Genomic DNA, 15,528 nt, shown 5'->3' with positions numbered 1-15,528 from the left:
AAGGCAGAGGGTAAAGTTGGAGCGGGAGAGATGGGCAGTGTGGCCCCTTAAATAGAAAGCAACAGCCAGAAATACTCTTAAGCAGACAGCTCAGTTGCTCAGAGGTGGCTGGACCTGAAAACGATCTGAATACTGCCAAAGGCGATATTTCTGTGCAATTCCAAACAAGTTTATGTCTCTCTCAATGCTCCACCCACAGCCTGTCTCTCTCTTCCTGTCTCTATTTCAGTATCTCTCACACCCTGTCAAGGTAGATTTAATACTTTACAAAGCTTTAAAGCCATTAAGTCTTGCCACCTCTGGCACTTTCCTTTTCTAACTTTGCCAGTGCTCTGCACCACACATAATTAAAATAATATAAAATATCCAAACTAAATCAACCATCTTTTCTTTTTGCATAAGGGTATTATCTCTTGAGTTTTGGTGGAAAGAGACCAATTAAATGTGTTATTTAACCGAGGTAGATTCTGTCCTGTCATTTGTATAATGAGCCGTGTTATTTGGAGGAGAAGGGCTACCTCGCACCAGTGAAAAGCCCCTGGGTCTTAATGGGAAATGCTCCTCTGGATGTTACATCATGGGGTAAAGTGGCTTTTCGCAATCAAAAACTTGATAGGTGATAAAAAAACGTCTTAGTTGGATGCATTATTCTAAAGTTTGCCTCTAATTTGCATTTTTATACTCCTTAAGAAACAGTTCCACATAGGTCTATAGAACAACCTGAGATATTTTTTGTAATATCTACCCACGATTCACCACTCCAGGCAGAGCCGTTTCTAGGCATAGGCGAACTAGGCAGTCACAAAGGGCGCCACCCACTGAGTGGGAGCCAAAGAGGAGGTTACCGCTACACAATCCTCCCAGACAGGTGCACCAATAGGGATCTTGCCTAGGGTGCCAAAATGGTCAGAAATGGCCCTGACTCCAGCCAAATCCTGCTCTGCAGTCAATGGTCTAGCAGTGATAAGGTCAAGTAGAGTGAATTTTAATTGTGTGCTTACCATACAGAATGTTAATTAGCGAGATAGGCATGACCAAGATGCCCACCAGCATGTCCGCCACCGCGAGAGAGCGCAGGAAGAAGTTTGTTGCATTCTGCAGCTTTTTTTCCAGTGAAACAGCCAAAATAACCAAGATATTCCCTCCAATTGTCAAGAAGATAATCACCAGTATCAATAGAGCTGGCCAATTCTTTTCCTTTAGTTCCTTCCTTTCCACACCATGAGGCGAGGATGAAGAGGAGGAGGATGCGGAGAGATTGAAGCTGTATTCGGTCCCAAAGAAACTCTGGTTCAGACTCATGGTGGTATTACCAGGCCACACCATCCAGCCAACAATGTCTAGTGAGGATGTTGTAGTACCGAATTCACCAAGAACTGGCCCACCAGGTGCCCCCATACTCTGTGTGGCTACCTTTCTCTGTTCTCTGTCCACTTTAGGCACTGTATCAATCTCAACTCTTTCCAATCATGGCCGTTGATTGCCACTTATGGAAAGAGAACTTTGGAAGTTGTGAACAAAAGAGAGAAGCAATCCACTCAAAATGCTATGTGAAGGAGAAATTTACTGCATTGAGGATATCCATAGTATTTCTTGTTTCTAGTTTGTGCCTCAGGATCCTGTTCACAGAGACCATATCTGAAAAACACAGTGAAAAAATCACATAGAATAATAATTACAAAAATATTCACTTTGAGGTTAAGACACACACTATCACAGACAGAAGCTCAGATAAAATAATAGTAGGAATCAAAGCCTCACAAAATTCTGGGCTGTGATGAACAGTGTCTTTGCTTTAGGTTATGTCTAAAGGGTGACTGACAAGCACGTTTGACTTGGCTTCCAGAATACATTTTCAGTTGTCACAGTAAAGATATCTTCATTGTAATATGGAAGGAGACACATACGATCAGTCACGGGAAGATCCATCCATTTCGGAAACCAGTTACCCTGCCCCCAATGTAATTGAGTTTGCAAGTAAAAAAATTATATGCTACGTTCCGGGACTCAGTTAACCTGTCGCACCTCACTTTAATGGCCTACTGAGAGCTATAATTTACTGATTCTGAGGTTATTCCTCATTAAATTAGCAGCTATTAATAACTTAAGACACCTGTCAAAGGTAATGGGATATAATGTCATTATTATCATGATGAACAAGTGGGTAATTGTCACTTCGTCCTGCCAGTCACTTTGTGCTTGAACCGAATGGCATGTCTAATAAGCTTCAGTAATTGCAGTGCTCACCCCATTATTTATCCTGTTCATCATAGTGGGTGGAGACTGATGGCATGTTACAAGCGTGGAAATTAAAGCACCACAGTGCTGTGGGGGACACATCAAACCATGCACACTTTTATTAAGAGAACACAACCAAAGAGAAAGGCTGAAAATGAGCTAAAGAGATGAATCTCACCCTAACATGCACAGAGTATGGCTGCAGCCGAAATTTAAAATATAATGCATTCACAGGCTGTATATAGAGGTAGAAAGGCACCTCATAATCCAATATTTTTGTTACATAATAAGATGCTTTCATATGGTCAGTTTTCTTAGGCTTAAATGCTTTTCCCAAAATCATGTGTGTGATTCAGTGGTTGGTTGAAAGAATAAACTGTTGTTTGAAGGGTGCGGCTGAAATCAGAAATTTTCTAAATGTATTTTTAAAACATTTTCACTTATGACTCCATTTCTACCAAGAAGTTAACATTGTAGTTACTAAATAGTTGCATGTTTAAGTCTAAGCTCACTTAAAAGTGTTTTAGATAATTAGACATGGAGTTATAGCACCCTGAAAGCAGGATTGGGAACAAGAACCGGTTCTTATTCAGAACTTGTTCCATTTTTAACAACATACTATAACCTAATGATTTTCATGACTTTTGGTTCATTAAACGGTTCTTGAACGTGCATTGTTCAACAAATGCTAAAACACTCTGACAGTGTTTCCTGTGCTGCATCAGCACAGCAGTGCTGCCCCGCCATTGAATCTACAGCGTGAAACACAAAGCAAGATGTGTAGTCTGATACTCAAACTAATGACTCTTAATTGCCAGTTCTTTTGAATCTACAGTGTGCAGCACAACTGGTTTAACCCAATTCCCAAACAAATTACTCTTGGATCTACACTGAAAAACATACAGCGACGTGAGCGTAAGTGTACAAAAACGGATTAAACCGCAAGTCATTCATTCTGTCATGTCTGACTCTAAATAAACCAAGAACATTTACTATGACATGTGTAAATAATGCTTGTGAAATTTAAATCAGCTTAATTACTGGGTGGCTGTTGATATGACTATATGTTGTTAAAGATACACAGTTGTTGTAACATGGTATTTTATACAAATTAATAAAATATCTTAATTAAAAAGTATTTGCAAACATACTTTTTGTAAGAATCTGTTCAGTAGAAATAAGAATAATGTCATAATTTGGGCTTTAAATTAAGGAATTCAATCCAATAATAACTGCATTTTTTATTTCCAAATATTTCTTCCTAAAATGTTAAAAATGTACAAGATAATAAAAAAATTAAAAATAATAATTTAAATCGTTAATGGAAAAGTTAAGGATCAGGAATTGTTAAGAGGAATCAGAACTGGAACCGGAATTGTTAAATTCCTTACAATTCCCATCCTTACTTGGAAGGCTTTCAGAAACCAGCATCCTGACAAGGTGCCTTCATATGCAAATGATACCTGTAAAGTAATTGACTGACTGTGCAGTGAGGCACCAAAGCTTTTAGACACAGCCTATGTTGCATTAGGTTTTTGAAAATGTCACCCGCTTCTTCAATGGTTGACACCCATCATGACTAACAGGTCAGTGAGTATATAAAATAAATGAGTCTATGAGATTATAATTTTATTTTCTTTTTAAAATGAAATATTGATTGGTTCCCTTTGCAGTTTGTTACAAGTAAACTAAATAGAAGAACTAAACAAGCATTGCAAGTAAATTTTGGTGACACAAAGCCATTGCTATAAACAGAAAGCGTGAGTTACACAGAGAAAAATGACACAACCTGTCCTGGTTTCCCTCCAAAAAGCTAATAAATTGGTTATTCACTGCATGGGACAGCAGTTTGCTGATATACAGACATGTTTCCCAGCATCTGAATAAAGAAGAGAATTGCAATATTATTCAGACGCAGCAGAGTCCTCGGTAGATCACCTCCTCTCTGGAGACCAAAGATAAAGCAGACAACAGCAAAAAGTAAAATGGCCCTACAATAAATAAATCACAATATAATCACTTCCTGTGCATTAAACACACACAAGCATGCATGCACGCACACACACACACACACGCGCGCACACACACACATACAAACACACACATCCTAACTGAAAGAAAATTCAGGTTCAAGGAAAGTGCATAAAAGCCACAAGACTTTAAACGTGGCACTTCAGGTCCCATTTTAAAAATTAGAGGATCTCCTTTGGGAGACATTCTGCTGGGTAAAGAGGAATAATAAACAGTATGGGCCGCATTGCAGGTTCAACAGAAGAAGTAACAATGGTCAGTATTAAGGGCCTCTGAAACGGAACTGTGTGATCTGTTCCTGTTGCTGTGTGCAATGTCACAAACATTCGGCAAACAAATTTGTGAACGCAATCACTTCTAAGTATTAAAGCTTGGTTTCTTATGTTGCTGCCTTGCGAAATGTTTCAGAATGCAAATGGTAACAAATACATTCAATGGAAATATGTGTTGCATTCTCAGCATTACCACAAGGGGTGCTATAGCAGGCATGGCATTACCGTATGCTGTCTTCTTTTTTCACTTTGAAGAGAATCCCTGCATCTGAATATATGTACTTCCCTACTACATAGTATGCATCAAGTAGTATGTCAAATGAGTACTAATGACCTCTCACTATTTCTGGCGAGATTTGTACTAGTCACCATGTTTCTGTCTTTATTTCTCATTATACTGTAGTAGCAATAATCCTTCGTTACTGTCTCGTTTCTTCATCGGGCAAAGAATTGACTTCGGGTCTTCATTCAAGTTTTAATCGTTTACTGAAAATTCTTGCACAATTATCAGGAACAAAAATAAACTCCGATAAACTCCGGTCAAAAACTGTGTTGCTCCGTCTTTCTTATGTTCTTAAGGAAACTTGCCAATCATCCAGGAAATGCCAATCTTAAAAGCATTAAGACAGACCAATACAAAAACGGAGAAAACCATTTTACAATAAACAGCGGGAAGTGCTTGACTTAGATAACATAAACATAAACATAAACTAATTTAAATAACTACTGAAATGTTTATACCTTTTAGTGTTACATTTTAATTATTCAAATTATGGCTCTTACACTGTATGTGTCCCTGAAACTTATCTGAACTAGAGGTGATGTGCAAAACAAGAAAAAAGCACACAGCTTATTAGAGAGAACATTGAAATATGAACTCAGGTTAATGACGCTGATGATGGCTCCAAATTATACCTGATGAGAATTCTAAGCTTGGTCTCTCTCTCTCTCTCTCTCTCTCTCTCTCTCTCTCTCTCTCTATATATATATATATATATATATCGCTCTCTATCTGTATATCTCTCTCTCTCTCTCTCTTTTTTTCCTTCATCCTTCCATTAATGAAGTGGATGAGAGTGCACTCACTCAATAAAAGTAAGACTCTGCATTCCAATAATGGGTAATTAGCTTGAGCAGAAACCAATCAAGTAACTGTGAATTGGGTTAAGTTAGCATGAAATAGAATGGCTACAGGAAACAGGGACAAATGCACACACACCCCTTTCAGCAATTTAAGTATTTAATCTTGTAATGACTGGTGTTAGGCTAAAGGTTGAAGACTGGGTTGGCATTTGGGTTCGAGTAAGGCTGTGGGTTTTACAATACGGTAAAGGTGTGGTCACACATACCTTTGCATGGTGAATCTCTGCGGATTCACGATTCATGTCAGGGCGTCAACACCATTGTCAATGACTAAACAAAATATTTGTAATATTTGTACATATACTCACTAGCCACAAATAAACATTCACATTTTCTAATCAAGGATATTTACAGTATCTTAATAAATTGAATATAAAAAAACAACATAAAAAGCTAAATGAAAAAAGGACATTCAGCTTCAAGAAAGAGATTCAGACACTGGCTTAAATGCATATGCCCTTAGAACTACCTTATTAAATATTTTAATTTGAAAATTAATTGCTGAAATATTTTCATTTAATGGAATGATGGGAAGACAACTTTGCTGGATGGGACTGAATTGTTCTTCCACCAAAAACCACCAAAATATTTACTTTCTGATAGGAACTGAGCCGCAAGTCTAAGTTTGAGTGGCTGGGTGGGTTTATGCTTGAAATAAGGATAAGAAATGAATGCTGAGTAGTTAATTAGTCTTGGTGCTGTCGACAGAGATCAGCAGAGACAAATGAAAAATAGAGTAAGGCATTGTGAGACAAAGATTGGATTGAGTGGCTCTGACAGCAGCACTAAGTAAAGGAATCTTTGTGTATGTGTGTAGAATTATAAGTCTAATATTAAGCTCCCCCTTGCTTTGTATGTTAATCAAAATCAAATGTACAAGGAAGAAAGCTGGAGCAGTCACATGCGTGTGGTCTGGCACAAATAAGATTACGCAGATCCCCCAAGGACCCCAATAACACAAAGGACAATGACTAAACATATGCATATCCAGATTGCTCTCTGCACGTACTTGCGAAATGGACCCCAATCGCGCTCCCACCGAGAAAAGACTCTCTCACATCTCTTAATTTATTGTTATGTTTAACTCAGTGATGCTTTTCATAGCTGAGGATATCAGTCTTGGCCACAGGGCCGAATTATGGCATATATATTAAGAATGTAACCAGCAGGCTTGAAAAGCTATTTGCTTCCAGACGTTCAATGCAGCACTTTAATGGATCAGAAAATAAATTCTAGTCTCAATTTATCCTGGTAGAGAAAAGTGTGGCATAAGAACTGAAAATTAATCTTTATGGAATGCAAGTCATTGGACCCCTTTTTCAAGAGGGCTACATTATGAACTGCATCTCAAAGCACTTGAAAATGACAATAAAACAAAATCAAACAATAAACAGCTGATGCTAAACACTGCTTTACTAACTGTTGCCCTTGGCAGTTTCTCTTCATTTTAGCTAGCTGTTATCAGGTGAAATAGTTGCACAAGAATCAAAGAGAATGACTTAAGGCAGTCTGAAAAATAAATAAATAAATAAATATATATATATATATATATATATATATATATATATATATATATATATATATATATATATATATATATATATATACATATATATATATATATATATATATATATATATATATATATATATATATATATATATATATATATATATATATATATATATATACATATATATATATATATATATATACACAGTATGTGCAAAAAATAAGTGTAATCACAGTCAAATGTTTGTCTGATTTTATCTGTTTCTACATCAACACTCTGCACTTTCAAGATCAGAAAGCCATTCATATCAGTCCATTTCTCCCTCTTCTTCATACAGGAGAAGGTCAGGCAGCTAATAACTCAGCTAATGAAGGAGGTTTGTTATAGGAGCTGTAGCTTTACAAAAGTTGCCATTTACAGAGCCAAACTCCTACTCCTAACATATCCCTGCAAGCATCTAGTAATATACAAGATAACCTTTGATTTTCATCATATTATTTAATTATATTTTTTAAAATTCTGATAGAAGCATGCAGCTTCCTTTTCTTGAACCTCAGATGTGTGAATATTATAAACATGGATTGTGTGACAAAGGTCTGAGGTTACAGTATGCTAATTATACAACCATGATATATTGGTTATAATTTTATATTGTTTGCATCTTTTCTCATCAAATACTAGCTAGACTAGTGTATTTAACAGGGAAAAATCAACACCATTGGAGTCTCAACATTAAAGGCAAGTAAGGCTGAGCCCTACAAGATATGGTGCTGTTGTGCAAAATGTGTTGAATAATCATACGTTTATTTTCAGAAATATTATAATTTCTGCATCTTAAACTTGTTATTTGGTTCATAATTCCAGACAAAATTCTATAATTATTAAGATCTATTGCATTAAAGCCATTTAATCATTCTCATTTGCTAGATATGGAGTTTCATGCGCATGTGCAACATGCATTCAATGATAGCCTAAGGGGCACATTTGCCTTTGCCCCATAGCCATTCAAAAGCTTTGATCAAATGTGTGTCAAGCTGACAGGTCCTCGGAAATGACCGCACCTGAGTGCAAACCTGCACAGTGAACTTAATTGGTAAACTAATTTTATTCTAAAATACTGCTGTTTGGCTTAATTATACTGCACCATTCATCATTTCAACTAATTGTATGCCAAGTGTTGTTGATACACTGGTTTGTTTTAGATTAAAATAACTACAAAATTTACTTTGATTAGTTTGGTTATGAATGTTAGTGAGATAATATGCTTGCACAGCTTTTGAGGATTTACTTACATCTGGATTGCTTTTACGGTCACATGAGCTTTTTGACGTGGATCTGAAAGTTTCATTGTTGTTTGTGCTCAAATGAAATTACTAGCACTGTTTGTGTGTGGCATCATGTTTTTGAGGTTGCGCTTGAAAAACTGTTTATCCGTTACTCTGATGTACTCTGATTTAAATTTCCATCATGATCTATATTTTTTCTTCATACTTCATTTTATAAGTACCAGGGACATAGCCTCATCCTTAAGTGGGGTGAAACCACTGCGTTCTAAGGTGAAATTTCTGTCAATCTGACAGACAGCATTTGGAATTATCTGTCAAATTCAACCCCTGAATTCATTTTGGGTTAAGAGATTAATTGTGCCCCACCAGAAATAATGAGACTGAGGGCGTTTTCACACTTGGTCCATTTTAGGGGTCTGAGCACAGTTCTTGGGATTTTTGCCCAAATATGAACAATCTAAACGAACTCAGACCCCTTTAAAGTGAACTGAACCGAGACCATCTCAAGAGGCGGTCTGAGTACGGTTCGCTTGCAGCCTGCGGTTTGGTTTGCTAACAACATGCATTGTGAACACTAAGTGCTCCAGGCTCACTTGATATTTCCTTTCACCTAATGCCAAACTTGTTTGACCCTGTCAAGTTACCATACACTAATAATGATGATGCAAAGAGAAGAGATGCGATGAGCCGCTTATTCTATGGATATGACAGATTAAGCTGCTGCTGCTGAAAACTATTTAAACTCCTCACAAAACAAACAAGAAATCTTCCGTGTTCTGTGCAAATGAAGACTCGAGGGTTGGAATGGCAAGTGACAGTTAAGAGATTACTGTAGGAATATATTAAGCTATTAGCTTAACTATATTTCTGAGTAGCAAGATGGTAGCTTTGCTAGTTTTTAAATCAAGTAGCTTTTCAGTAGTGAAGCTATATTTTTGACTAGATAGCGGCATTGAGAAAAGCATCATGCATTGTACTCGGTGTTTATTGTTGCCAGTGTCTAACAACTTGTTTGTTAGATCCTATACCAACTAAGCTCATAAAAGAGGTATCTCCTGTAATATCAGAACCTCTTCTTAATATCATTAACTCCTCGCTATGCTTAGGACATGTCCCAAGAAACTTTAAAATGGCAATTATCAAACCGCTAATTAAGAAGCCACAACTTAATCCTGGAGAACTTGCTAATTATAGACCGATTTCAAATCTCCCGTTTATGTCAAAAATACTAGAAAAGGTAGTATCCTCCAAAATATGTTCGTTTCTACAGAGAAATAGTATATATGAAGAATTTCAATCAGGATTTAGGCCTCATCACAGTACAGAGACTGCACTTATCAGAGTTACAAATGACTTGCTCTTATCATCTGATCGCAGCTGCATTTCTCTTCTAGTGCTTTTAGATCTTAGTGCTGCATTCGACATGATAGATCACAACATTCTCTTGAATAGGCTAGAGAATTATGTTGGAATTTGTGGAGTGGCATTAGCATGGTTTAGGTCATATTTAGCAGACCGCTACCACTTTGTCTATGTAAATGAGGAATTGTCAAACCAAACAAAAGTAAAATATGGAGTGCCACAGGATCAGTTTTAGGGCCTCTGCTTTTCTCCATGTATATGCTTCCCCTGGGAGATATTATCAGGAATCATGGAATAAGTTTCCACTGCTATGCTGTCGATACACAACTTTATATTTCTTCAAAACCTGATGAGATTTCACAATTCTCAAAATTAGCAGAGTGTATTAATGAAATAAAAGATTGGATGGCCAGAAATTTCCTTCTACTCAATTCTGACAAAACAGAGGTTCTAATTATTGGACCAAAAAGCTCAAAAAATAAGCCACTAAAATATAATTTGACTCTAGATGGATGTACTGTTACATTATCTTCAACAGCGAAGAACTTAGGTGTTATATTTGATACCAACCTGTCCTTTGAAAATCAAATTACAAATGTTTGTAGAACAGCATTCTTCCACCTAAGAAATATTGCTAAATTAAGGCATATGCTCTCGGTTGCTGATGCCGAAAAACTAATTCATGCATTCATGACCTCAAGACTAGATTATTGTAATGCATTACTGGGAGGATGTCCAGCAAGATCAATAAATAAACTTCAATTGGTTCAAAATGCAGCAGCCAGAGTGCTGACGAGAACCAAGAAATATGACCATATTAGCCCCATTTTATCATCGTTACATTGGCTACCTGTTAAATTCCGTATTGATTTTAAAATTCTGTTAACTACGTACAAAGCTTTGAATGGTCTAGCTCCGCAGTACTTAAGTGATCTTCTACCATGCTATATTCCAACACGTTCATTAAGATCGCAAAATTCTGGCCTATTAATATTTCCTAGAATATCAAAATCCACTAAAGGAGGAAGATCCTTTTCATATTTGGCTCCTAAACTATGGAATAGTCTCCCAAACACTGTTCGAGATGCAGACACACTCTCTCAGTTTAAGTTTAGACTAAAGACGCATCTATTTAGCCAGGCATACACCTAATTTATCCTCCAACCCACAATTAGGCTGCTTTAGTTGGGTCTGCCGGAACCAGAAACCAGAAACATTGAGCATGATCTCTAACTCTGCAATAAATTAAATGGCATCTACGCTTACATCTTTTTATATGTTTCCCTGTCTCAACCTCGGGACTCCTATCCTGAGGTCACCAGAACCGGCTGGATCCAGCACATGTTGGACTCCACTGCTACATGTCGCAGAATGATGATGACTAAATGCAGCCGGTGCCAGCCAAACATCACTTCAATCTATTATGATGGACTTCAGAGGATGAAATGATGCCAACTCCAACCTGCATCACCTCGGTCTATTTATGGACTATGATCTTGAAATGAAATGCTTAGACTAACTATTGCCAACAAAAGCCTTCATCAGCCAATTAACAAGGACAATTGCATCTATGTGAACTTCTGCAATTAATCAAGATGGACTTCAAAGACTTTGGTCATTAATCTTACAGTTCAAACACAATCGATGTTTAATCACTGACCCTTAACACTTAGTTTAATAATTTTAAACCATGATTCTACCTATACATAATTAATATTTACATTACATTCATAATGTTAGCCAGAGGGGAACTGGCCCCCACAGTGAGTCTGGTTTCTCCCAAGGTTATTTTTCTCCATTAATCTACACCTTATGGAGTTTTGTGTTCCTTGCCACAGTCAGCCTACAGCTTGCTCACTGGGGTTATTAATACAATTATCATTTAATTATTTTTAAACACTATTAAAAATCGTATTTTATCTAAATTACACAATGATGATTAATCGACTTTATAGACATTACAGTTTTATCGTCTGTTAATGCTGATATTCTGTAAAGCTGCTTTGAAACGATGTGTGTTGTGAAAGGCGCTATACAAATAAAATTGACTTGACTTGACTTGAATCAAAACTAAAGGTGTCTGATCACATATTAATTGCTCATCTGAGTCGTTAATTTAAAATGAATTGGTCACACGTGATAGGAAAGCAGTCTGAATCGGTTCACGATTCAATCTGAATGCCTCAGAAAGCTTTTGTGCATGCTGCTGAATCATTTGTGCGTGGGCTCACATGCATATAATCATATGGCATCCTTGGCCGCGGTCGCACCGCTCGGATTGATGTATATAAGACCGCTTTAGTACTGGCTTCAGACTCGAGTCCCGAGATGGTATGGCGCCGCGGCACATACCGTGAGTTAATCACCCCTTCCTGCCATCAGACTTTCAACCCTTGGACAGACCTCTGTTTTCTGCAACAGAGGTCCCCCTTCAGCAGGTGTCCAGACATGTCGTGGTCACCTCAGATGCCTCTCAAATGGGTTGAGGTGCCGTGTGCAACAGACATGCAGCCGCTGGCTCCTGGATTGGTCCCTGGCAGCGTTGGCACATCAACTGCCTAGAGTTGCTGGCTGTATTCCTTGCCCTGCAGAGGTTTCTCCTGTTGATCCGGGGAAAGCACATCTTGATCAGTTCAGACAGCACCGCGACGGAAGCGTACATAAATCGCCAAGGTGGTGTGCGCTCTCATCATATGTCACAACTCGCCCGCCATCTCCTCCTTTGGAGTCAGGTCACATCACGGCACTCATATCCTCCGTAACCTCAACATGACAGTGGATGCGCTGTTGCGACAGGTATTGCTCAGTGGAGAGTGGAGGCTCCACCCTAAGGTGGTCCAGCTGATTTGGGGCCTATTCAGCATGGCACAGGTAGATCTCTTTGCCTCCCAAGACAATTCCAACTGCCCGCTCTGGTACTCACTAACAGAGGCCCTTCTTGGGACAGATGCGCTGGCACACAGCTGGCCCCGGGGTCTGCGCATGTACGCATTTCCCCCAGTGAGCCTTCTTGCACTGGTGCTGTGCAAGATCAGGGAGGATGAGGAACAAGTCACCTTAGTGGCTCCTTACTGGCCCACTCGGACTTGGTTCTCAGATCTCACTCTCCTCGCAACAGCATCTCCCTGGCAAATTCCCCTGAGGAAGGACCTTCTTTCCCAAGGATGGGGGATCCTCTGGCATCCCCGCCCAGACCTCTGAAACCTCCACGTCTGGCCCCTGAACAGGACGCGGAAGATCTGAGTGACCTACCACCTGCGGTCGTAGACACAATCAACTAAGCCAGAGCTCCATCTACCAGGCAGCTTTACGCCCTAAAATTGCGCTTGTTCGCAAATTGGTCTGAAGACCTACAGAGATGCACAGTTCAGTCAGTGCTTTCATTTCTCTAAGAGAGGTTGGAAGGGAAGGCTGCCCCCCTCCACCTTGAAGGTGTATGTAGCTGCTATCGCGGCCCACCATGACAAAGTGGATGGCAAGTTGATAATCAGGTTCCTTAGAGGCACCTGGAGGCTAAATCCTCCCCGGCCAAGCCTGTTCCCCTCCTGGGATCTCTCAGTGGTCCTCTCGGCCTTCAGAGACCCCATTTCGATCCACTTGACTCAGTTGAGCTCAAGGCCCTCTGCTTGAAGACGGCCCTCCTGATAGCTCTAGCTTCCATCAAGAGGGTTGGGACCTGCTTGGGACCTGTTCTCTGTCAGCGACAATTGCCTTGAGTTCGGTCCTGCAGATTCACACGTCATCTTAAGACGGGTTTTGTAGGAACCAGGCTACGTGCCCAAGGTTCCTACGATCCCCTTTAGGGATCCGGTCTAGAACATGCAAGCGCTGCCCTTCGAGGAGGCAGATCCAGCCTTTTCATTGCTGTGTCCGGTATGTGCTTTGCATATGTATTTGGACTGCACACAGAACTTTAGATGTTCTGAGCAGCTCTATGTCTGCTTCGGCGGCCAGCGGAAAGGGAATGCCATCTCCAAACAGAGGTTAGCTCACTGGGTCATTGACGCTATCTCCCTGGCCTACCAGACCCAGGCCGTGCCCACCCACTTGCGGGTTCGAGCACACTTGACGAGAAGTGTGACATCCTCATGGGCACTGGCCAACGGCACCTGCCCAGCAGACATCTGCAGAGCAGCAGGCTGGGCAACACCCAAAACCCGTGTTTTGTCAGGTCCGAGCCGGTAGAACTCGGTAATACAGAACAGCCAACCGGGTGTTACGTTGCACCTATCACCCTTCACCAAAGTGATCCAATGAGCTCTCTATCCCAGGTTAGCCACTAAGCTCTCGCTTCCTGAATGATATTCCTCCCTAGCCTTCTGGCCTGCGAATTCATCTGAGGAATTTGTGGCCAGACCCACTATGAGCCGCAAGTGCTCTGTACTGGGGATGGGCTCCACCAGCCTAATTCCCTCTTCAGGCAACTCCCTGTGATGTATTTTCCGTGGTACAGTCCCCTTGTCGGTGGACCCGCGTTTCCCTTGGGCAGTCCCTTTTTCCCAGGTCGCTGAATTTGTAGGGCTCCTCCCTCATCTTGTAGGACCTACCACCGTGCCACTTCCACGTGTGGCTTGACAACCCATGTGAGTACTGGCCACATGTCACCTCCCCCCAGTCTGGGCAGGATTTGGTCTCCACTGAGTCTAAAAGAATAGGAACGGAAAAGATGTTCTTCCCTGATGCATTTCATAGCGTTTTGATATCCCTAGCCGCTTTATGCTCTATGACGAGAAACATAGAGAGAAAAGGATGTGGTTGGCAGACTTGCTCCCATGATAGTCATGTCGCCTGTTCCGCCCTTAGGGGTGCTGGGAACCTATGGTCTGTATATGACACCTTTGGGGGCTTTGTGGAGGGTTACGTGCAGCTGATACAATTGCTTCTAGCACGCAGTAGCTTGCTTGCACTTGTGTCAGCAGTTCACATAACATGGTCTAGTTCATGGCGTTTTAAAATGGGACCCCTTGTGTCACTACATTTGACACAATGTCAGTGAGTGACAGAAGGGGAACGTCATGGTTACTGATGTAACCTCCGTTCCCTGATGGAGGGAACGAGACGTTGTGTCCCCCTTGCCACGACACTAGACCTACCACTGTAAACGGCCATACCTTATTCTCGGCTCCTCAGTGCAAAAACCTGACTGACAGACCTACGGCCACTTCCCTTTATACCCGTATGTCCGGGGGCGGGACATGCAAATTCTGTCTGCCAAAATGTTCATAGGCCTTTTCTCAAGTTCAGAGGTACGCAAGGCTCTCAAGAAAGACCCCTTGTGTCACTACATTCGACACAATATTTTGTTCCCTCCATCAGGGAACTGAGGTTACAACAGTAACCATGACTTTTCATGGGTGGACCAACATACTGTAAGTCACCCTGACACTTTTGAGAAACAAAATGTTCAAAAAGTCCTCTGTGGCCTTATTACAGAGCCATACTGTATTAACCTTAGAATTCTATATTATCTGTTAGAAACCTTGGCGAAGTCAGGATGAAATTTGGATGCACATACGTTCTAATGAAATTATTACTGTAAATATTAAATTTAGACTTAAGATAGGAAGTTTCTGTAATACGGATTGGTTCATTAACACTAAAGTATGATATGAACACCAGTCCAATTCATTTGATGTCTTGCCTAGATATATAAATGCGAGGACAAGTAATCTTATCAAAGAAA

The 15,528-nt window shown here is 40.1% G+C and overlaps 1 protein-coding gene across 1 annotated transcript in view; it reads right to left on the bottom strand.

The window, feature by feature from the left end:
- Positions 1-15,528, bottom strand: part of htr2cl1 (5-hydroxytryptamine (serotonin) receptor 2C, G protein-coupled-like 1) — a 150,306-nt gene that overhangs the window by 19,652 nt on the left and 115,126 nt on the right. The window contains exon 3 of the mRNA XM_052145252.1: positions 1,002-1,638. Coding sequence (XP_052001212.1) covers positions 1,002-1,398 — 397 coding nt within the window. The 5' untranslated portion in view covers positions 1,399-1,638. The remainder of the gene's footprint in view (positions 1-1,001; positions 1,639-15,528) is intronic.

The sequence above is a fragment of the Xyrauchen texanus genome, chromosome 2, assembly GCF_025860055.1.
Source record: "Xyrauchen texanus isolate HMW12.3.18 chromosome 2, RBS_HiC_50CHRs, whole genome shotgun sequence".
Lineage (NCBI taxonomy): Eukaryota > Metazoa > Chordata > Actinopteri > Cypriniformes > Catostomidae > Xyrauchen > Xyrauchen texanus.
Note: the sequence above shows the minus strand (reverse complement) of the source record. Positions and strands in the feature narration are given on the sequence as shown.